At 48.0% G+C, this 23877-nt stretch overlaps 2 protein-coding genes across 2 annotated transcripts; both read left to right on the plus strand.

Annotated features, from left to right (window-relative positions):
- Window positions 1–2123: 2123 nt before the first annotated feature.
- Window positions 2124–7054, plus strand: LOC104556273 (keratin, type I cytoskeletal 14). Its single transcript, XM_062019388.1, has 8 exons — window positions 2124–2639; window positions 4400–4482; window positions 4778–4934; window positions 5130–5291; window positions 5372–5497; window positions 5615–5835; window positions 6198–6247; window positions 6745–7054. The coding sequence occupies exons 1-8, from the start codon at window positions 2124–2126 to the stop codon at window positions 6840–6842; spliced, it is 1413 nt and encodes a 470-aa protein (XP_061875372.1). The 3' UTR covers window positions 6843–7054.
- A 6622-nt stretch (window positions 7055–13676) lies between these two features.
- LOC104556314 (keratin, type I cytoskeletal 19) lies at window positions 13677–17215 on the plus strand. Its single transcript, XM_010200118.2, has 7 exons — window positions 13677–14210; window positions 14577–14659; window positions 14922–15078; window positions 15172–15333; window positions 15651–15776; window positions 15911–16137; window positions 17128–17215. Exons 1-7 carry the CDS (start codon window positions 13677–13679, stop codon window positions 17213–17215), a joined length of 1377 nt encoding a protein of 458 aa, XP_010198420.2.
- Window positions 17216–23877: the final 6662 nt, after the last annotated feature.

Genomic DNA, 23877 nt, shown 5'->3' on the forward strand with positions numbered 1-23877 from the left:
TGTCTCCAGAGAAGGAGACTCCACAACCCATCTGGGCAGCCCCTGCCAGTGCTCCCTCACCTCAACAGGGAACAAATTCTGCCTTGTGTTGCTTTGGAACCTCTTCTGTTGCAGCTTGTCCCCATTGCCCCTTGTCCTGTCATTGGCCATCACTCAGCACAGCCTGGCTCCAGCCTCCTCACACTCACCCTTTACCATTTATGTCCCTGGTGTTCCTCTTTCTCCGGACCACCACTGACCTCAGTGAGGACAACCCATGAGTTCTGCACTTTTGAATCACCCTGGTGAAGCTGAGGAAATGAAGATGAGGAGAAAGCACATTCCTTGGAGCTACACGTCCCGGCCGCCCCCGTGCTGCTTTGCCTTTGCCATCCACACCTGGGGAGGATGAGCAGAAAGTGGGCGTCTGCTGGCTCCGTGCCCTGTCTCCCGGTGCTCACGCGACAAGAAGATGCTGCTGCCAAGAGGCTGAGCCTGTCCTCTGGCCAGAGAAAACACAGTGGAGACTCCAGTTTTCCAGTTAAGTCGTACAGGCTTGTCTCCATTCACCACTGGCAAATGAGAACATGGGTAAGCTGTGCTTCTCCGCAGCAGCCAACTCCTGATACTCCAAGGACACATCCCACTCCTGTATCATTTCCAGCTTTCTTCAGATAGAAGGGAGGGAATCATGCTCTCTAAAGCTCCTTAGAAATGTACCTTTGTTGCTTATTCCCATACTCTTTCCCCCCCTCCTTTGGCAAATGATCTAAGGAAGAACTTGGCTGTTGGGAAGGGGTTGTTGGGGCCTGTCTGCGAAGACAGTCAAACAATTCACCATGTACACACATGAGAAATATCTTCTCCTCCACGCCCTGCATTATTAGATAGTGACACTCAGATTTGTGGTTCCTGCCCATGACGCAGGTCAGCACAGAGAACAGGCAGCAGGGCTTGACCATGCCCCGTGCACTCATTTTTTGAGCCTTTTTTGCCCTTCAGAGGCAACCAGCATCCCTCCTGAAGCCCTGTTTACACAGCAGCTGTGAACTCCAAACTCACACCAGAGCTCTCCTCACTAGTCACAGCTGGCTGAGGTGTTCATCATAGAAAACATCCTTAACATTAGCTGCTGAGCTATGTAACTGCCAGCTTTATGCTTTTGTTCACAATGCTTAGAGACTGGGAGGTTTTTCCTTACATCCTTCCACATCCTTCCTTACATCCTTCCACATTTTTTTCCTGGAGCATCTCATCATAGAATCATAGTATCACAGAATGGTGGGGGTTGGATGGGACCTTTAGTGTTCATCTAGTCCAATCCCCCTGCAGAAGCAGGTCCACCTAGATCAGGTTAAGATCATTGTTAAGTTATACCAGCTAGTAGCCATACCATCCCTTTTCTGACTGGTTTTCTGGGCTCTCATTCACAAAAAACACCACCAAACGTCAACTGAAAGAGCCCTGAAGCATAAACTCGCTTTTCATTGCATTTTCATTACAGAACATCTTCCTCTAAAAGACTGGGCTTGTATTTCCAGGACTGGTAGCCAAGGGACTGGTAACCAAGTTCCTTCTAGCACCCCTGCACTCATGAGACCATAGATGGGGATTCAGGGCTTCACGACCCTGCTGTTGTCCCTGTATGTGCTGTGAGTACAGCCTAAGTAGTGACAGTGAACTGCAGTAGCTGGGACAAAAAGACACAGCAAAAGGGATGCTGGCTTACACGATCAAAACTCTGCCCAAACAGCTCTGTTCCAGAGCTAACAGTACAAAGCAGTATTAAAATATAGCCCTGAGCAAGGAGCCTCCTCCTTTGAATCACACCTGCCTATTTACTTGGAAACGGAAGAAGCATAAAGGTGCCCTTTGTGAGAGAAAATTTTCTGGTGGGATATGACAAAAAGCAAAGTAGAACAAAGGCGAAAGTGACGATTCTGGAAATTGGCTCAGATTTTAGGAGTGATGAATATCATCGGGAATGCAACAGGGGAAAAAAAAAACCAACCCAGGAGCAAGTGCTGGCAACGCCTCCTGCCTGGGCTATAAAGGGCTCCAGGCCAGGGGGAGCGAGCACTGTGCTGCCTGCGCTGCCGAGCCGGGTGTCTCTCGCAGCCCTCCAGCCTCCGCCAGCCTTCGCCATGAGCACCACTGTCAGGCAATACTCGTCCTCCACCTCCCTCAAGGGAGGCTTGGGTGGGCTGGGTGGAGGCTCCAGCAGGCTTTCGTCCTCCGTGCGCCTGGGGGGAGGAGGGTACAGAGCCCCCAGCGTCCACGGAGGCTCTGGCAGCTACTCGGTGTCTTCACGCGTGGTGTCGGGGCTGGGAAGCGGCTACGGGGGCAGCTACTGCAGCAGCGTTGGAGGGGGCCTGGGAGCTGGCTTTGGGGGTAGCTATGGGTCTGGCTTTGGTGCTGGCTTTGGTGCTGGCTTTGGAGGAGGCTTTGGAGGTGGCGATGGCATCCTGCTGGCTGGCGAAAAGGAGACGATGCAGAACCTCAACGACCGTCTGGCTGCCTACCTGGACAAAGTGCGTGCCCTGGAGGAGGCCAACACCGACCTGGAGGTCAAGATCAGGGAGTGGTACAAGAAGCAGGGACCTGGTCCGGAGCGTGACTACAGCCCCTACTACAGGACGATCGAGGAGCTCAGGAACAAGGTAGGATGTGGTGATCACTGAGACATGTTCATTAAGGACCCTTTTAAAAAGGTGACTCTGTTCCTAAAAGCTGAAGGTTAGACTATTAACAAATGGCAGGTAATTGGTCTGAGAGTGGAAAACAAAAGGAGCATCCTTTAGATATCAGTCATAACAGAGGTGCCCTGATCACGTCCTCCACAAGGCACAAAGACGGGTTTTCTATCGACGGTTTCAGTGTGGGGGGAAGGGTGGGGCAGGAGAGCAGGAGTCAGAGGCTATCAGACCCTGGGCCAGGTTACCTGATGCTGCAGAGTGGGTGCTGCCACGTCAGTAATTTCCTACCTTTCCTCCATGCCATTTATGCCTCAAGCATGTGCTCCTTCTGCCAGGCCCCTGGTCAGGCAAGCTGCAGGCAGGCACACGTTATCTCTTTGGCACTGTTTGCTGCTGAATGATATGCAAATAGAGTTGATAAGTCGTTCTCATTAATAAATATCCTCCAAATCACATCTTTTCTAGCTTGACAGGAGGCTCAGGGTAGAGGGCAAAAAAGAAAGAAGCGGCCCTATGGGATGGATGTTCTTTGAGAGATGCAAACACAGACAGGAGTGAAATCCAGGAGTGAGAACATAAAGGGTTGTGGAGGGTTGCTTCAGAGGTGTTCAAGTCAAGTGCATGCCCTGCCCTAAAATGCAGCAGATTAAATCAGGGCCAAGCTTGTTTCTTTACTCTTAGCAGCCCCTTGGCTGGTTTTGAACAAAAGCACTAGAATCTGCCCTTCCCTTCCTCCCCTGCCATCGAAGTCTTCCCTCTGCCCACATTACTCATCACGAGCTGATTGCATGGTCCTCACCACTGCCTACGCAGGTGACAGCATCCTGAGTAAGCTCAGGTTCCACTGGAGGGGATGGAGGTGTGGGAAGTTGGGTAATGACAATACCTGGTCTGTGAGAGTGAATTCCAGGGAACTGGGGCAGCTGCTGACAGGCTCAGGGGTCAGCCTCTGGGGCAAATCACATATCTGGAATTTTTCAGTGCTTAACCCTTCTCTTGGGCCTTAAGGCTCTTGCCTTGATGCACAAAGCTTCTCTTCACATTCCATCTTATCTTATCTGGAGCACAGAAATATGTGGAGGCAGAAGCTGTCTCTAGGTTTGAGCAATGATGTGCTGACTCTCACAGAAACCCCCTGTTCCTGAGGGAGAGGGAGGGAGGCAGACCCTTCCCTCCCCTCCCACACCACAGCTGGGAAATTACATCAGTATTCCTGGGTTATTGCTTGGACATCCCTTTAAAGCACCAGAACTCACAGAAAGCTTTTCATTAGCTTGTGGCTACAGAAATTACTGCTCGTTAAATGGCCAATCATTTTCCAAATCCCAGAACAAACGTTTGCACCTCAGGTGTCATTACCAAAGCAAAACAATTCAGGCACAAGGCACTCCCTTCCTCAAACCTTTTTTCTCTTCTCAGCTGGGCTGTGCAGTGCTGTCTGACAAAGCCCAGAGTGCTGCCAGGACTCTTGGTGTGAGATCCACTCCAGCAGGCTGTGGCACAGGCACTTGCCAGGGTCTTCACAAAGCCAAATCGGTGGCAATGAGAGGTGGAGCACCAATATCCTCTATGTTTGTAGAGTTCATGTGGAAGTCCATCCCGGCAGGCAGGAGGTTCAGTGCTGTTCCACTCCTTCTTCTGAATGGGAACTCAGGCAGCAGCACATCATGTTTTTTTAAAAAACCTGCTTTTTCACCCTTTCACTTTCTTTTATCCCCCACCAGATTCTTGCTGCAACTGTCGAAAATGCCAACATCGTCTTACAGATTGACAATGCCAGGCTGGCAGCTGATGATTTCAGGACCAAGTAAGTCCTTGAGAGCTCTTGTGAGAACAGAAGGCAAAAACCATCCTGTTTAAGGCTTTGGGGTTTGTTTTTGCTTTCTGCAACTGAAGTTGCTGTTAGGTCACTGCTCAAGAGTGACATTTGGGAATTGTTAAGCCCTTCCTGGACACAGACTTGTCTTGCTCTTCCCTCTCTGTGGAAAGCTTTATCAAAAGACGCCTGGCTGACATACACTAAGCTGGGATGGGAAACAAAGAAAGAGCCTGCACCAGCTAGGCTTCACTGTGCAGCTGTATATGTGTGTGTGAATCCCCAGGTTTGAGACGGAGCAGGCTCTGCGCATGAGCGTGGAGGCCGACATCAACGGCCTGCGCAGGGTCCTGGATGAGCTGACCCTGGCCAGAGCTGACCTGGAGATGCAGATCGAGAACCTGAAGGAAGAGCTGGCCTACCTCAAGAAGAACCACGAGGAGGTGAGCACAGGGGCAGGCTCTGTCTGATTTGTGCACAATGGAAAGCGGTCAGGTCAGATGTGCAGGAGTCTGCTGGCAGCTGGAGGTGTCAGGAGACACTTGAGAGGGTTCTCTCCTGCAGGAAACGGTGCGTTTGTCAGGATGGGACTACACCAATTTCACTCTGATGTGTATCACGTTTCTGTTTCGTGCCAGGAAATGAACGCCCTGCGCGGGCAGGTGGGCGGCGAGATCAGCGTGGAGATGGACGCGGCTCCTGGAATCGACCTCACCAAGATCCTGGCTGAGATGAGGGAGCAGTACGAGAGCCTGGCGGACAAGAACCGCCGTGACGCCGAGCAGTGGTTCTTCAGCAAGGTGAGGCGGCCGCGCCGCGGGGCAGCCGGGGCTGTGCGCGCCGGCCGCGGCTCTAACGGCACGGCTCGGCCCGGTTGCAGACGGAAGAGCTGAACCGGGAGGTGGCCATCAACACGGAGCAGCTGCAGAGCGGCAAGACGGAGATCACGGAGCTGCGCCGCACCATCCAGAGCCTGGAGATCGACCTGCAGTCCCAGCTCAGCACGGTACGAGGGGCTGGCTCCCTGCGGGGCTGGGGGGCTCGTGGGGCAGGGGCCGCGTGGCTGCTCCCATCCCTCCCTCCCTCCGTGTCCCCTGAGCCTGTCCCTGCCCTGTGCACGCAGAAAGCGGCGCTGGAGGGCACCTTGGCTGACACAGAAGCCCGCTACGGCACCCAGCTGGCCCAGCTGCAGGGGCTGATCACCAGCGTGGAGGAGCAGCTGGCCGAGCTGCGCTGCGACATGGAGCGACAGAACCACGAGTACAGGGTCCTCCTGGACGTCAAGTGCCGTCTGGAGCAGGAGATCGCCACGTACCGCCGGCTGCTGGAGGGCGAGGATGCCCAGTACGGAGAGGGGCTTGGCAGGGGAGGGTGGCTGGGGGGGAGATGGGTAATAGACACACGACATGTGTTGCCTGAGACTCAGTCCAATTGCAGTTTTCAGGGTTTGTCTTTATGCTCGTACCAGCCATGGATGCTCAGTGCTTTTGTGCCTGGTCTCTATCTGCAGTGAGATGCTCTAATGGGCCCATTTCACTGCTGGGAAGGGCTGATGGTCCCTCTGTCATCCAGGAGACATCAAGAGGAGACAGAGTTTTAGCAATGGCTCTGCACCTTCCCCATGTCTTTCTGCCTGAATACAGGGCTTGTGTAACAACAGCAAAAAAAGTTTGTCCCTAACTTCTCTTGTCTTCCTCCTCTTGCAGCATCTCTTCCCAGTACGCCTCCGCAATGTCCTCTAACACTGGCAGAGATGGTAAGAACCTATTTTGGTATACACCTCTATAACAAAAAGCTCTGAGACCAGCTTTTGGAGCAACTGCCAGACTGATGGGATGAAAATCACTCTTCAGTATGCTGTGCTGCCTTGCTGGCTCAGAGTGACAGCAGTCAGGGAGCCTGTGTACATCGTACAACTGCTAGCAGCAGGAAAGAGCTGTCAGGAGGGGAAACACCTTGCATTGCTTTACGAATGATTTGCCCTCAGTGGGCTTTGGGATTGAGCAGTCAGTGTTCTGGGTTTGCACAGACGAGAGAAATCGATTGACACCATAAATTTAAGGAATGTGTCTTTTGCCTTCTTGAGCTTTCCCATCAGCATGGCTCTTCCCTCTTCCGAGCCAATGCAAGGTTGTTTAAAGCAGCATTTCCCGGTACCCTATGGAATTTCTGACACCTTAATGAGGAACACTCAGTGTTAAGAGTTTTCCCTCCTTCCTGCCCCCTCAATAACCACCCACTTTCCTTTTTCAGTCATGACATCCTCGCGCCAGGTCCGCACGATCGTTGAGGAGGTGCAGGACGGGAAGGTGGTCTCCTCCCGGGAGCAGGTTGCACTCACCACTCGCTAGGAAGGCAAACAGCTCTGGGGAGCCTCAACCCCGGGCTCCAGAGAAGCATTGAGCTGAACCTAGTGCTGGTTGAGGCTGCACGTGATGGGGTTGCGTGGCAGAAAGCAACCCGCTTCATGCAACTGCTCCTTTCCTGTTTTACCCTAATTCCATGCGGGTGCCACCGTGCACTCTGTACACGTTTAATAAAGCTTTTTAGTTCATTCCTGCAACTGCAGACTTGCCTGTCACTGATACATGAATCTCTCAAAGCCTCAGGGCTGCATGTTTGTGCCAGGGAAAGTCCTAAGAAACCACAGGAAGAAGCCACAAGAAGAAGCCAGTGAGAGAAGGGGAGTGGAGGGATATGGGTTCCACCTGGAGCAAAAATAATCTGAGACAGCTTTTTCTTCTGAACTCACTGCTCGTAAATGCATGTGACTAATTGAGACATAAACCAGATAGATATGATACAAAATGAAGGCAACGATGGAAGGAAGATGTTTGAGGTCAATGTGCCACACGACTGATGATTAAAGCCAGCAGCATAAAGCTCTGTTCTCTAACTGTTGGTATCACCCAGAATCACTTTCTCCTGTAAATTGAACTTGGACCACTTCAGTAAGACTACTGCTGTTACGTGTACCCTTCTGGGACACGAGCACTACATCAGACTGGCTGGCAAATCTTGTATATACACATGCATTCTGTCTTGTTTGGCTGTCTTTAAAACTTTATACAGGTCTTTTCATACTGCCTGAGGGCTGCACTTAAATTCTAATGTAACCATTGCTTAATCCACACAGGCATGAGTAGCAATAACTTTTTATCACTGCAGCATCTAGTAGATCACTTCTAAAATCCTTCTTGAAATACACGAGCTAGTTATCGTATGTCAACAACATCTGCAGGCAAGCTGCCACTCAGGATTAGGTGATGCAGCCTGTGCACTTGCAGCCTTTGCCTTTGCCCAGTCCCTTCCCCGAGACTGACAGAGGAACCAAAGGATGCTTGACTGGCTCTGAAGTCTGGTATCACACCCGCCGAATGTGTCTGGTGGGCTAGGTAGGAGAGGAAACCATTTTAGACCCGAAAGCCTGACGGAATCACTTAGATCCACTTCATGACTCATTGCCAGCAGTACTTGAGAGCTCTGACCACAGCCTCATGTTTGTCACTCACCTCAAGAATACAGATTTGGGCCTTAGGCTAAAGGAAAAGGTAATAGTTTGCAGCAAATCAACTTCTCTTTGCTTTTGATGTATAAGGGGCTTCTTAGCTGAAGCTAAACGGATTTGTCTCTTGGGTTGTTATAGGTGATTCACTCTCCCTCAACCTCCACAAAGGAATTAAGGTCCTCATTGAACAATTACAAAGGCTGAACAATTACAAAGGCATGTTCCCTGGCCTGAACAGAGCTGATGATGTCACGCTGGGCAGGACAAGACAAGCAAAGGAGAGGGAAGGTGATCGAAGAAGTGGGGAACCTGCCAGGTCTTTCCAGAAAAGGCAGGTGTGAAGAGATGTTATCATTCTGTATTGTTCAGCAATTACAGAAAAGGGTAGGAAATGAAACACAGGCTGGAGAGCAGAGTTCATGGACTGTATCATGCTTTTCTCTTTGCTTGAATAACAGACCTTCCTTGCAGAAACAAGAGGTTTTCCAAGCTGAGTCAGCTAGAGCCACCTCAAAAATAAAAAGCTCAGGCAAAATGTACTTCAGCATCAAGCAAATGTACTTTAGATCAAGCAAAAATGTACTTTATCATCAAGGTGGTTTAGACTACATGGCAATGGGCAAGAGTGCAGGCTGAAAATCCTGACTATTTCCTCTTTGCCATCAGAAGACAGTTGTTATATTTCAGTTGTCAATGGCAGCATTTTAACTCTTGAGCCGTCTGCAGAATGCCCCAAGCGTGTGAATACAGAAAGGCTTCCTGAAAACCACAAATGTTATGGGCAAAATAGAAGGCTGAAAGAAGGTGTCAGCCCACAAGCGTCTGGTTCTGGTATCTACACAGTAAGGCATGGCCACTTGTGCAACAAAAAGGTGCAAGGGAGAGATTTATCAATAGGGTTTATCTTTGGTGTCTGTCACCCAGTGCTAAGATTGACCACATGGCAGTAGGAATAGCCTGAAATGAATACATGAGGAAAGCTGGGAGAGCTAATGGAAAGCCCAGGTTTGTAATCAGTTGATTCAGTTTCACCAGGAGGAGCTCTTCTTATTACCCAACGTAGACTTGCATCAATGAAAAAGGCTTAAATTCTGCATACAGCTTCACATAACCCTGCTACCACAAAGAAGAGGGAAGTCTAAGCTCAGCAGAAATAATGGCTGTGTCACATTGCAGTGCTCTGAAGAAGGAAAGTGCTGAGTCCTGCATCTGGGAAGAACAACCCCATGCACCAGGACAGGCTGGGGGTCAAACTGCTGAAGAGCAGCTCTGCAGAGAGACAGCTGGGAGTCCTGATTGATAATAAGCTAAACATGAGCCAGCAATGTGGCCTTGTGGGCAAGAAGCCAATGGCATCCTGGGATGCATCATGAAGTGTGTGGCCAGCAGGCTGAGGGAGGTTCTTCTCCCCCTCTGCTCTGCCCTGGTGAGGCCTCATCTGGAGTCCTGTGTCCAGTTCTGGGCTCCTCAGCTCAAGAGGGACAGGGAAGTGCTGGAGAGAGGCCAGTGCAGGGTCACCAAGATGATCAGGGGACTGGAGCATCTTTCATTCAAGGAAAGGCTGCGGGAACTGGGGCTGTTTAGTCTGGAGAAGAGGAGACTGAGGGGGGATCTTATCAACATTTACAAATATCTAAAGGGTGGGTATCAGGAGGTTTGGACATCCCTCTTTTCTATAGTAGGTAGTAACAGGACAAGGGGTGATGGGATGAAGCTGGAACACAAAAAGTTCCACTTAAACATAAGAAAAAACTATTTCACCGTGAGAGTGAGGGAGTCCTGGCACAGGCTGCCCAGAGGGGTTGTGGAGTCTTCTTCCTTGGAGGTCTTCATGACCCGCCTGGACACGGTCCTGTGTGACCTGATCTAGGTGACCCTGCTCCTGCAGGGGGGTTGGACTGGATGATCTCTAAAGGTCCCTTCCAACCCCTACCATTCTGTGATTCTGTGATTCTATAACTGCTAGGCAATTCACTTTTTTATTAGCACTCTTTGCTACAGATACTTTGTACCTGTGAAAGATGGACAAACCACCACATCCAAGAGATGTAACAAACACAGCTTTTGGAGAGGATTTTTCCAAATTCTCTGCAGTGCTGCATGCACAGAAAAAGCCTTGTTAGGGTTCAGCAGGAGTTACAGAAGCAATTCCTCAGCAAATAACAGCGGAACTTCAATGGACAACGAAACGAAAAGGGAAAATCAAGATGTTCTTGGAAGGTATTTCATCAGCTGAGGCACAGAGGGAAGTATGTAGGATGTGCCAGTGTGAAACAATATATAATAGCACAGACACTCACGATGAATAATACTTAAGATGTGTATCATGTTTCTCATCTTTAAAGCTCCATGTCTGGGTCAGACAGTTGTTTTTACAATGCCCTTGAGAAGGAAGATTACTGTTATTACGGTTTCCATCCTACAAAGCACGAAATTGGGACGTGGAGAAGCTGAGAAATTCGCTTAGAGGGATTTTCAAGGCTGGGATCAGAACCCTGGAGCGTCTGGTGTCATCAGTTTCGGTATAGCCAATAACACGCAGAAAGAAAGTGGAATGACAATTACATCAATAGCTACATAAGTAAGTACTTTGTAAATAGCAAACACAAGTATTTTCCCTAAGTGAAACACTGAAATTTAGCTGACAATGAGCAGATGGGAGCTAAGGCTGCTTGTAGTTCTCACTCTATCAGGGCCTCCTGCTGAAGGCTTCCCAAGCCAGACGCCAGCCCTGTGCGGGCTGGAGGGACGTGCACAAGCCCAAGCTGGCATGCCTCAGGTGCCAGACCATGCCAGGCTTTGGATGTCTCAGCCCTGGCACCGCCTTGGTGGTTGCTTCAAGCCACAGGTTGAGCTTGGGCTGTCAGCCACACAGGGTGAGGGACAGCAGCTGGGATCTCAGCAGTGCTGCAGGGTTCGGTGTTGTAGCTGAGTCACCAAGTCTCCAGGGAAGTTCTCTTGGATGTGAAAACAGATAGTGACTCAGGGAATGTTTGTAATAACATGAAATGCTGGATCTCCTTCCTGGGGGCACATTAGACTTTCTGTGCTTTGTACACATTAGCTTAAGAAACAGTCTCAAGCCTTAAAATATCCTGAGACTACCAAAGGACTTCCCTCAGGGGAAATCTAATCTTCCTTTCTCATTTTTATAGCCCTTTTGAATCTGATTGTGATATTTCCCCTTGGGAATAACACCATAGTGCCCACCTTCTACCACCATCCTGCTCTCCCCTGTGGAGCACAGCACAAGGAGCAAATGTAAAGCTCTTTCTATTTTCCAGAAGGCTCATTAAATGGGAACAGAACCTTTGCCTAGGGGAGGCTTTTCTGCTCATTTGTTACTCGAAGTAGTAATTTTTCTCCTCGTCAGGCCTGCACTGCTGTTTCTGAAGTCCCTGCCAGCAAATCCTTGTAAGCCATCATTTCCCTCCTTCTCTTACTCCCTTGGGCACAACGTTGCATGCGAGGGGCTCCCAAGTCAACCAGGGACGGTTCATCAGAGGCATTGCCCGTGGCTGGCTACAAGGCTGTGGTGAGCAGAACACCGTCTGCAGACTCCAGTCTGCAAGTCAATGAAAGCTAATTCTGGAAGGAGTCTTCCATTATGCATGTAGATACTGTCATTAACAGACCTCCTTGTCAAAAAATGAAAATCTACTTTTAATAAAATGCAGGCTGTAACTGCTGGCAGGTCTTGAGGTCCCCTGGTGCCAAAGCAAGAGCTGCTTTTAATAAGCATTTCAATCTTTGGGAAGGAAAAAAAGCTACCACGAAGAACACACAAATCCAGTAAAATCAAGAGTGAAATTATTATTTCCCTCTACAAAAGCTGGAGAAATTTTGATGACCTGTGGCTGCAGAAACCTATGGTAAGGGCTGAAGTTCGGAAAGTAAAGAGGAAATGTGGCCACCTTTGCTGAGTTTGCAGCAGTTGAAAACCCCACTCGTTTACCTTTTATCATTGGAAAACAAAGGACCATATATTTCTCACTGAAATGAAATTGAATGTTTGCTTAGCATTAGTTTTACAACTCTTCTATGGGAAAAAAAGACAGATTCTTGACCAGTTCTGCACCTGATTCCCTCCTGCTCCAGCACTTGGAGCAGCTGCAGAGCTGGCTAATCCTGGCCATGCCACAGCCTCCACTCAGGATCTTGCCACCAGCCGTGGCACCACGGCTAATTGTGGATGTAGCAAAGGATGGGCAAACACGGAATCCACACCACATTTAAGGTGTCCTGGATTTGCAGTGTCAAGATGAAATCCAGACTAATGAACTTGTCCGAATGGTACTAGTAATATTTCTTGAAACAGGCTGCACGTGATGCCTCCTCTATGTGATGTGTCCAGTTGACTTGGGTGCCAAAACCAAAGCTGAACAACACCCGGCTGAAAGTCAGCCAATATTAGCATGGCAGCATTAGTATTATTAATAAAATGAAAGAATCAGATGACAAAACATTTTAATTATTTCTCTTCTTCCTCAGTGCAGCATTCCAAGGTTTAATACTTTTCTCTAAATTACCTTTTCTAGTGTCTCTTCCAGGTGTAACGTGTTTCCTTTTGATTACATCTGGAGAATTTCAATGGTGTTGGTTTGAACTGGGCTGGAAATTCTCCACTTTACTGTTTGAGAAATCTTATGGGACATCTCACGTGGCTGTCCTCTGTTGGAAGTGAATATTCATAGCTGACTGCAACATTTGGTACTCAGGAAATAGCCTCTTCTCGTTGGTTTTGAATATTTTGAAAGCAAATACCAAGGAATCTGCCTCTGAAAGGGGATGTTTTGATGCATGTAGGAGAAAGACAAGTAACAAGTGGTGTACTTGCTGGTACACTCAAGTGCAATATTCCTCTATGCTCTCCAAGAGAAAACCATTTTAAGAGTCTCCTTCCTGGAGGTCTTCAAGACCCGCCTGGACATGTTCCTATGCGACCTTATCTAGGTGACCCTGCTTCTGCAGGGGGGTTGGACTGGATGATCTCTAAAGGTCCCTTCCAACCCTACCATGCTGTGATTCTATTCTATGATCCAAACTCTGGGAGGTTCTCCCACAGCTGACAGACACCTAGAACGGGACCGACCCTCCATCACGATGCATTGGCAGAGAGGCAGCTCTGTCTGGGGTGGTCTCCTGACTCTATCCCCAAGGCAGCTGAATGAGGGGGCATAAAGGGGTCAAACAGGCTTCTGTCAGGAAAGGATGGCTTTCCCACAGCTTTCACTTTCCGGGTAGACTCGCCCACGTCAGGGACGGATAATTGCTATGTTGTTTCATTCCCGGGGCATTCTGGAGTATCGTAGGGGTTTTTTTTTTTAACCTGGTGTCACTGTTGTTTAGCTGTCATCACAAGCCAGACCTGATGATTCAGGAAGTAACATTTTTTGATGTAGTTTTGAAACACGCTTCTATTAACCAAAGCATCTTTCTGTTGTGGGATTTCTGGAGACAAATACCTTTAGGGAAATATTTCCTGCTGAAAAAAAGAAAGAGAAAATAGCACTAGCCAGGTCACAAGGAGGAAGCATAAACAGCCTTTCTCCAATGGCAACATCGACGAGGAACGGTATAAATAGAGGACTGTGGGGACAGAGGGATCACAATCGGATCCCGCAGCGATCTGCGCAGCTTTGCCTTGGGCTCTGGGTTGGAACATCGCGCTCTCACTATGAGCTGTGCCATCAGGCAGGTCGTTACTACCTGCTCCCAAGGCAGAAGCAGTGCTGGCAGCTCTGCTGGTGGTAGTGGAAGAAAGGTCTCCTCCTCTTCCTCAGGAAGACACACGGCCTGTGACTTAGGTGGTGTGGTTGGCACTTTTTCTGGTGGCAGTTTGAGTGAGGGATTACTTGGGAAGCAGCTGAGCGCTGGCAGTGCTACCAGTGGGAGCTTTGCAGCTACCCAGAGGGCTTGTTCTGCCCTTGGATTCAGCGGGGGAGGTATCTGCACTCGAGGTATTGGTGGTGGCTTCAGCAGGGCTGGCGCCGGTTGCGGTGATGGGATCTTGTTTGCTAACAATGAAAAGGCGACGATGCAGAACCTCAACGACCGCTTGGCCTCTTACCTGGACAAGGTACGGCTCCTGGAGGGTGACAATGCTGACCTCGAGTGCAAGATCAGGGAGTGGTATGCCAAGGTAGGGCCCAGCTGCGAACCACGGGACTACAGCTGTTACCATAAGGAAATCGAAGACCTTCAAAACCAGGTAAATCACTCTTTTTCAAGAAAACTCTAGTATTTCTTCAAGCTTTGCCTTCACGTGTGGGTAGAGCAATGTCAAATGGTGGAGGCAATAGCTGTGTCTTTGGAGGTGCAGATGAAGCAATAGTTTATATGGAATAGATGGTTTGAGGGAGGAGGACGCTGCATTTACAAGGAGCTGAAGTTTCAGCACAGCCTGCTCCACCAAGCTGGCAGGTAGGTTCCCCCACTAAATGATTAACAGTCCCAATATATGGAATCATTATAAAACCAGTGGGTTGCATTACCCTGGGGAGGTGTTTTCTCCACAGCCTCTTGTCGCCAGAGGAAGCTGCGAGCCCCCATCTCTTTCCTGCAATTTCTCTCCCAGATTCTGTGTGCAGCCATGGAGACTAACAAAATCCTTCTGAACATTGATAACAACAGGATGACTGCTGATGACTTCAGAGTGAAGTGAGTACAGTCCTGTGCTGGACTGAGGGATTCCCACTGCCTGTAGAACGGCTGGTGAGCAGTGGGGATGGGGAAATCCTAACCCTCTGCTTGTCATGCTGATACACCCACATGCAGATGTCTGCGAAAGGTGTGGATACCACTGAGTATGTTCATAGCATGGTATGCCCAGAGTGAAAGATTGCTTTCTTGCAAACTCAACTCGAGGTTTTTGCCATGGTTTGTGGACATGCTGACCTTTCTTTGTTGCCTGTGTCTTAAGGTACGAGGCAGAATGTGGTCTCCGACAAAACGTGGATGCAGACATTTGCAACCTACGCCCTGTCCTGGATCAGCTGGCCAGCTGCAAGACCGACCTGCAGCTACAGTGTGAGGCTTTGACTGAAGAGATGTGTTGTCTCAAGACGAACCATGAGGAGGTTAGATTGCCCCTTACTCTTAGAAAATAGAGAAAGAAGGAAAGCACCCCTCAAGTGTCAATATTACTAATACGATGCATGTGTTCTCTGTAGGAAATGAGCTGTCTGAGGAAACAGGCAACTGGAGATGTGAGTGTGGAAGTCAATGCCTGTCCTGGCCCAGACCTGAGGAAGATCCTGGAGGATCTGAGGTGTCAATATGAAACGCTGATGGAGCGCAACCGCAAAGAGACTGAACAGTGGTATGCCTGCAAGGTACTACATACACACAGAGCTATGCCCTGCTCTGCCTGTTGGGGGGAAAGTGGGAGATTAAGGACACTCACTGGAAGATGTCTTAATATCAGCAGTTGTGTCAGAGATGTGCTCACTAACTAATTCTACTGCCCACTTTCAGTGTTGTTCTGACCCTGGCACAGGGGCCACAGCATGGTGTTACAGGGTCACAAGGGAATACATTTGGATATGCTCAGGTGCACTGCAAGGCATGTGCAAGCAGTGCAGTGAAGCCCTTGCCACAATGAGGTGCTGTGGGGAGGTGAGGAAAGCGCTGCTCTTTTCTAAATCTGCAGGTGGAGGAGGTGAATCTGGAGGTTGTCACGAGCAGCCAGGAGATTGAGTCGAGCAACAAACAGGTGACTGAGCTGAGACGTCAGCTGCAGGCTTTGGAAATCAACGTGCAAGCCCAGCTCACCATGGTAGGTGATGCCACTGCGATTCCCTTCTCAGGCTCCCCAGCTCTCAGAAAGCTGCATGGCCAGAGCTGTACCTGTGACTGGACGGGCTAAGCTTGCAGCATACCCAGGTACCTTTGTGTCATTCCCATTCTCAGAAAGAAAACCTGGAATCCTCTTTGGCGGAAACCGAATGTCGCTACAACAAATACCTGTCTGAGCTCCAGAGCCAGATCTCCTGTGTGGAGCAGCGGCTGGCTGAGATACGAGCAGAAATGGAGTGCCAGAACCAGGAATATAAAACCCTCCTGGATGTCAAATGCCGCTTGGAGCAGGAGATTCAGACCTACCACTGCTTGCTGGAGGGAGGACAGCACGACATCATGTATGTGGAGCACACACAGAGCTGGGCACAGTAAATTCTCTATGCTTTGACTTACAGGGGTACAAAACGTCGTGACGCAAACGGTAAAAGCAACACCGTGGTGAGAAACCAGTACCCACCTGTTACCAGATAGGTCCTATTAGCAAACCACAAAGCATTCGAGTATTTGACACTGATAAATGTCTAGAGTGGATGCCAGAGACCATTCCACTGTCTTGGGCTAGTGAAGGCATCCAGGAGAGGCTCCCAGAGGTGTCCCAGCAGGTCACAGCATCACAGCTCATCACAGGGAAGTTTTCACTGTGCGCTGGGCAAAGTCTTTTATGAACACTGTCATTTAACTGACTTTTATTGGCTTTGCCGCAGCTAGACAGGATTAGGGACTGGCAGTTAAATTGACTGGCACAATAAATAATCTAAACATTTACAGTTTCACACAACAATTTTAATTAAGTTTTGGGGAAATTTAATTTGCATGCAAAGCAGCTGGCTCTGCCCTGCCTCCCATTGACTGAGGTTTTGAAACAGTCAGGCATGCTGTTAATCTCATAAACGGCTGGCTGCATGCACACATGATCAGCCTAAACACCCACCTGCTACATTAGTTTGGAAAAAGAGGTATTTTAATGGTAGTGCCCTGAGATGGACTCTCCTGGACTCTGCAGTCCTAAGTTAAGTCACATGAAAAATCAGTTCTTATTCCAAAATGCCAGTTACAATGGATGAAATGACACGGTCAGAGCTTGTCTCGCTGCCTCGGGTAACCCCGAGTGTGTCAAGATCAAAATGCAGTAACTATCAGCAGACAGGCAGGATGGAGGATGTGATGATTGTTGCACTTAATGACCCTCGTGGTTGGGGAGAAGGGGGAAATAGCCAATACTGACTCAGCAGACATAGCTAAAGCCAGTGCTACCAGTGGCTGCAAGGGAGATCTCCAGGGTGGGAATGATGGGAGCTTTAGTTACCAGAGCTATCTTCTTTCCACAGAGGGCCAGTGGGAAGAGGAGTCCCTGCAACATCAGCTGGAAGAAGTGGTGGGCTTAAAGCCAATCTGTGTCAGCCATGCCTGCCCTAAGTCTGTGTTCTCTGAGTGAGGATGTGCAAGGTGAGGTCTCCTCCAGAAGCCTATGACTGTGACCATGAGTTGCTACTTTAGTCCTGTTATGTACCTAGGGAAGAATTGGATAAGAGATCTCCAGGGTTTTCTGGGTGGTGAAGAGGCACTTGAGGTGGCTTCTTTTTGTTGGAGAGGGGCAGTGCAGAGTCTCAGACATACAGGATCACGGATGTGACTGTGGATGACTGTGGTAGAAAGCAGTGGTGAGGGGTGCAGCTACAGGACTTTTCTAATCCTATGCATAGAAAACATTTTTGACACTGAAGAGTTGCTAGGAGTGAATGGATTTAAGTCCTTCAGCACACTGTAAGAATGAGGAACTGTAAGGGGAAGTCAAACAGTTGGGTCTTTCAATGGGCATACAAAATTTAGGAAGCTAGGGAGAAGAGGGAAACAAAAGGTTGGTTTGAGAGCAGGGGAGATGTAAGAGAAAGCCAAAGGGGTAATGTGGAGGAAACCCCTCACAAAGTAATGCTTTCTGTTCTTCCTCAGCAGGTCACTGCAGACAAGAGAGCTTCCACTGCACATCCCTCTGAGGAGACCTCTCAAAGAACAAACCATTTGGAAAAAGCAAGGCAAAAATACCTGAGTCAGTTCTGCTCCTAGCACCAGTTGGAAGGGACTTTGCAGAACGGCTGCCTTCCTGCCACCCACGCTGCCTGCTGTCTTCATCCTCTGATGTTGCTCTGATCCAGTCACTGGTCTTCACTTGGGCTAGTCTATTTTGTGGTCAGTTGTCTGACAACCACCAAAGCTTGTCTCTAATAAAACTTTGCTACTATTGACACAGCCTTGAGCCTGAGAAATAATTTCTACAAAGGATTAAATCAACACACAAGTGTGTTTAAGAAAAAAATGGTTGCACAGGTAGTTATATTTCTCACACATCTTTGGTTAGAAATCCACCTTTGATCTATTTCTGTAAAGCAATGACTACAAGAGAAAAAGTAAAACAACCAATGTTCCCATCTGCTGCACTGCTCCTGCTGAATGCAACGGCTGCAGGGCAGTGACAGAGGGGCAGCTGCAGGAGGATGTAGGAAAGGAACAAGCTGAAAGGGGCGTTTGCTCCCGGAGGAGGAAGCATAAGCTAAGACATGAATCAGAAAGTGATGAGGAAAAACCCCATTCAGGGAAGCTGAACAGAGTGCAGGGAAGGAGTTTCAAGGCAGTCTGACTGACAGTCTTCAATTGAAAGAGACATCTGAGCAAAAATCGACTTTTCATTAAAGTAGGTGTGTGCTAATATAATATAATATAATATAATATAATATGCAACACCTTCGAGTTATTAGGAATGTGCAGTAACAGGTTAAAATCAAGAACAACAAGTTTTTCCAAAAAATACCAAAGCAGTAATTTTGAAAGCAAGGCTTTGCTGGATTTGACACACCCTTCTGATGGAGGAAAGCAATTCCCAGAGAAAACACTAAATAAAGAACCTCTAAAAGGGTTTTTTAGAAGGTGAGCAGGAAGAACCAGCTGGCAACGTGTGGGAAGATAAAAGGGTGAGACAAATTAATATGTGGGAGAGGATTGTTTTAAGAGTAAGATACAATAAACAGCCAGGGGAAAAAAAAAATAGATGCTGGTATGTTATTACCACGTGGAATATAAACACATTCAGGAACACAACTGCATTTTGCTGCTTGTGAAGGCAAATACTGAAGATCCAGCCTGTCCCTTTTCACTGGCAGTAGTATCTAACACATGTGTCAGGCTGTGCATGGTGCTTACAGACTTTGCTCTTCATTAACATGTCTCTGTCAGACACTGTACTGAAATGCTGGATAGGGTTTGACAGAGGTCTAATGTGAATGCTTCTAAGGGGAAGACTTCAGAGGATACCATGAGTCTGAATAAGTGTCTGTTTCTAAAGAAAGGAACAACTTGGATGTTTCTGGAATGACAACATAGGGCAAGTCAAAGCTTGACCACACAGAGCTATTATCCTGACAAAAAAACCACAACAAAAACGTGACTTTTCTTTCCTACTCTGGGTCTCTGGCCTGCAGAAAGCCTTGTCTGCTCATGTGTCACCTCTCGTGCTCCAGGCTTTCCTCTCCAAGTCACACACCTTGTCTGTATGCACCAGCACAGAGAGCTGGGGGCCAATTGAGCTTCATCCAGTTCTGTGCCTCTGTCTGTGCCCAAGTAACAGACACTCTCTAGCCCTGTGGGTGTAATTGCTTTAATGAGCCTCTGGACAATAAATACTTTCTCTACTAAGTTCCATATCTCCCATTCCTGCATCACTAACGATACCATGAATTTCAACATTGTTTAGCCTGCCTCGGTGTTTGCACAGCACCTCTAAGGTCACCACCTGAAATGCCACTAAATGCCATTAAAATGCCATTAGAAAGATGATTTTCCCACACAACGAGTTTATAATCTGGAGAGCGATGGGAAAAGATGATTGTGGAAACGGCACAGGGAGAGACAGGGAAGAGAAGATGAATGAAACACAGAAGAGACGGTGCATGGGGCACTAGGATGAGAAATGACCTGGGACACTGAGTGCAGACAGCCTTCTCTCACTCCACACACGCAGCTGCTCATGCCAGCACGCCAGCAGCACAGCTTGAAAGAGCTTCTTCCTTTATCTTTTAATGCGCAAATCTTGTAAGGTAAGGACAAACAAGTATCTCAAAGACAGACAGAGACATAGGCTGGAGATATAAGACTGGAGAGGGATCTAAGGATAAAAAGAGCCCCAGAGAGAAGATGGTGGGGGGAGTTCTATCAGCAGTCTGGCTGATAAGCAGAAGCTATCAGCGCTACGACCAGTGGCTGTAGATGAAAGGTGCTGTGATTGCTCCACCAGACACAGAGAGCACACACACACGAATTACACCACCAGCAGAAAAACTCCCTGAGGAGTGAGCATAACAGAGGTTTAAGACATCAGTGAAGAAACAGAAAGAAAACAACTGCTTCTGCAAATTGCTGATGCTGGAAATCAGCCATGAGTTCAGGGCTGCACTGAATGAGCAATTACACCTGATTACAGGCACTGTGCATTTTTAACAGTAGGCCATATTCTGGTGTGGTGTATAAACTGTAACTTCTCTATAAAGTCTGCAGACAGGTACAGTCTCACTCATGCCCAGAGTAACTTTCTGTGTGGTTTGTATTTTTGTTTGCTGGCTTGTGTAAAATTTAGGAAGAATTGCATGGATGAGTGAACTACCATTGTAATCGAGCAGGAGATTTCTCACCTCACTACACTGATCAACACAATTTCAACTGACAACATGAACCACATGTTGAAAGTGCATTGAAATCAAGAGAGTTTTTAGCACAAGCATCAAATAAAGATGAAAAGAAGACACCCTGGAAAGGCTCTGCTTGACCTACACCATTGTACCACTGTGTGGTATCTGAGTGCATGAAGCACCTCAATAGTCCAGTTCTGCTCCAGGTTCTGGTCTGACCCATGTGTTCTGCCTTGTTTCTCCTGCTGACCTACACTGTATTCAGCTATCCATGCAGGAGTGAAATTGCTCTAGTTTCATTCACCCATTGGTACTCCCATCTGTCCTAATGTGAATTCTCTAGTATAACTCTTTGCCATGATAATCAGTAGTATTTCTTTAGATGCAAATGCTCAGGAGTCTATCTGCACTGTCATCATCTGGTAGGTGTTGGGAGGAAATTAAAACCCACCACATGAATCAGGGGAGACTGTGAGCTTCACTGGGGAGAAATCTTTCTGTCCACCTCTATGTCCTGCTGAACTTCATCACTAGCAAGTGCTCAGAGGTAATCTCAAGATGTGAACAGTCAGCAAGAAAGAAACTGAAACAGAGTAATCAGCTTGGTCTCTGAGGCATATTTAAGACCCAGGATCAGGCTGTTAGCAAACTCTTCGTGATAATTATTTCACTTGCCTTACAGGAATTTCGCCAAACGTGGTGGTATAACCCAATGAGTCATCAGCCAGAAAGAAGTCATAGTCTGCATTTGAAAGATGGGAGCATGAGGTCTGGAGTCAGCTCAGTATCACATCAAAGAAGTGTTTAATAAGTGATGCCTAATGGCCATTATGCAAATTACTAATGGTAATTACAAGTGACAAGATAAAATCATATTCCAGTGTGGTTGCACAAACATCACTGAAGCAATGCTTATGAAAGCAAAGTTCTGTCAAATTAGACACACCCTCCTTGTAGTTGACACAAGGAAACATTATCAACTTTGATAAGTGAGCAGAACGTGGAGGAGACAGGCTGCCATTCTGCAAAGAGGCTGAGCACAGGGACAGCCACAGTTCCCACAGGACCAAACTCCACTGCCCACATCATCACTTGAAAATGCAACATCTTGGGGCCTCCTCCTGGGCTGCTCATCGCTGAGTGTCAATATTGACACTTTTGACCGCTTTGTCCACATTCTGATCTCTCTTCTGTTCCATAATGCCCACAGTGTTTGCACCCAGGCCACCGCTAATCACGCTGACATTGCTTCCTCCATTTCCATCTGCACAAAACCATTTGTTTCCTCCAGTTGTACCGAAAGGTTTACAAACCAAACCAAAACCAAAAAGTTTACAAACCTTTTGGGGACATTTTTATGGCTTAGGCTTGCACAGTCCTTTCCTGTGCAACGTTCTGCCCCAAGGGTATGTCCTTAGGTTGCAGGAATACAAACAATAGCAAAAGGAAAAGTAAAGAAATCAGTTTAGTGAGGAAAAAAGCTGCTCTGGATGGCTGTTTCAGAACAAGATGGTGGCTCACAGCTAGAGAAAGCAGAGCCCTGTAGCCAACAAACATACACATACCTCCACCCCAGCTGTGGCAAGGTCTCGATGCTGAGGCTCAGAGCCCTGGCATGGTGGTAAGGAGCAGGGCAATACCACCCTGCTTGGAGTGAAACTGCCAGGCAGCCGTGCCAGCTGCCCTCCTGCCAGCAAACACAGCTGCAGTGAGAGAAAACACAATCTTAACTGGTTTTAAAACACAACCTGCTTAGTCAAGGACTGGCTTTTGGATGGGTCTGCTGTATCAGTCCCGTGTTATGTGTCTCAGTGAAACTGGAAGGAGCCCAGTAAAGCTCCAGAGAATACAATCATACCCCAAATACAAGTACTTTGGAAGAATTGTACGACTGTTTCTAATCTTCACTGGTAAAATGCAATTCGGTGGCCTTTCTGACAGAATGTATGTAAAAGGTTGTACAGTGCTGCACGCCAGTTTGCTTTGTAGAGCAAGACCTCTTCCTACTCCCTATTATATACTATATACTTCCAATACCACCTAATGCCTAAAGAAGGAGGTGTAGGTGCTCCTTGGCCACCCGTAGAGAAATGTCCGACTTCTGCAGCCTCTCCTCCCAAACCCAAGAGTCAGAAAGGCAACCTCAGTCCAGAGCACCACTCTCTGTAGACTGCTATTAGGTAACTGCTTCTGAAAACCTACACAGCAGAAGCAAAGCTCCAAGCCATCCAGACATGATATTAATTTTTGTTGGCTCCTGCAGCCACACCCTGCCTTCAATTATATTCCTCAAAATGACGGATGAAAGCCAGATTTACTCCCTATCCTCCTTTTTTTGCTCATAATTTTCTCTGTTATGAGTCTCGGCTGTGTGGGGAGAACGGGGGATGTGTTTTAGGGGGAGGATGGACTTGTATTTCAGGCACTGCAGTCTTAGCTGGGAATCTGAGCCCTGACAGACTCCGTCCCTGTCCTTGAGCAAGTTATTTCAGTGCACCAAACGAATAATGAATATTCTAGGATGCTGCCAGTCTTGGGTAGGCGTCTTTTTATCATTTCTCATCTAAGTAAAGAAATAAAGTCTCTCACAGGAGAGCAGAGAGTCTTAGCTTATGCTGGTGAGAAGATAATCACATCTACATGTGCTTGGGGACACTTTCCTACCATGGTGACAGAGCCACCTGACTTCCCATCAGTAAATGAGAAGCGGCTGAGTTTTGTGAGCGTAGATTTTCTCTGCCCTTCTGCCCAGAGGTGGTGGCTGCTCTCAGGGCTCCCTAGCAGGTGTCACCCTCACTGTCAAAGAGGATTTATCACAACTACTCCTGTAAATATGGACATACTTGAGTCAAAGATTAGTTCTGAGTAAGAGTTGCTTGGAAATTCCACCCTGTAGCAAACAGAAGCCTCTGTCCCCTGGAGAGCAGAATATCCTCTCATTATAGCAGTCTGCTGGAGAAAGATACTTGCACTGGAGGAGCCAGTTCTCCAAACATTCCCCTGGTTATTGGTGCTCCCAAGACTACCCAGGCTGTGCTAATGTCTGCTACTACCAAGACAAACTCAATTAAGAAATGCCAAAAGCTTTTCTCCTTCTTGTCTTGTGCTCAGCAGAATAATGATAAAGACCTGTGGGATCATATCTCAATTCATCCAGGGAACTGGATACATCGCCCATGGATACTCCCTTTCCTCTCATCTCTTTCCTTATCTATGATCATCTCAAATTAAGGTAGCATGGACAGCAATTAAAGTAATTCAAAGTAGCTCCAGAGAGGTACTTCATGCACTGCAGCTTACATCAGCTCCGTGTAACACTTAGACACAGCGGACTTCCAGCATTTAGCAGCCCTGACTTTTGCAGACTGTGAGCAAGTTGACTTCTTGTGTTTGCATGACGAG

Source organism: Colius striatus, chromosome Z, assembly GCF_028858725.1.
Source record: "Colius striatus isolate bColStr4 chromosome Z, bColStr4.1.hap1, whole genome shotgun sequence".
Classification (NCBI taxonomy): domain Eukaryota; kingdom Metazoa; phylum Chordata; class Aves; order Coliiformes; family Coliidae; genus Colius; species Colius striatus.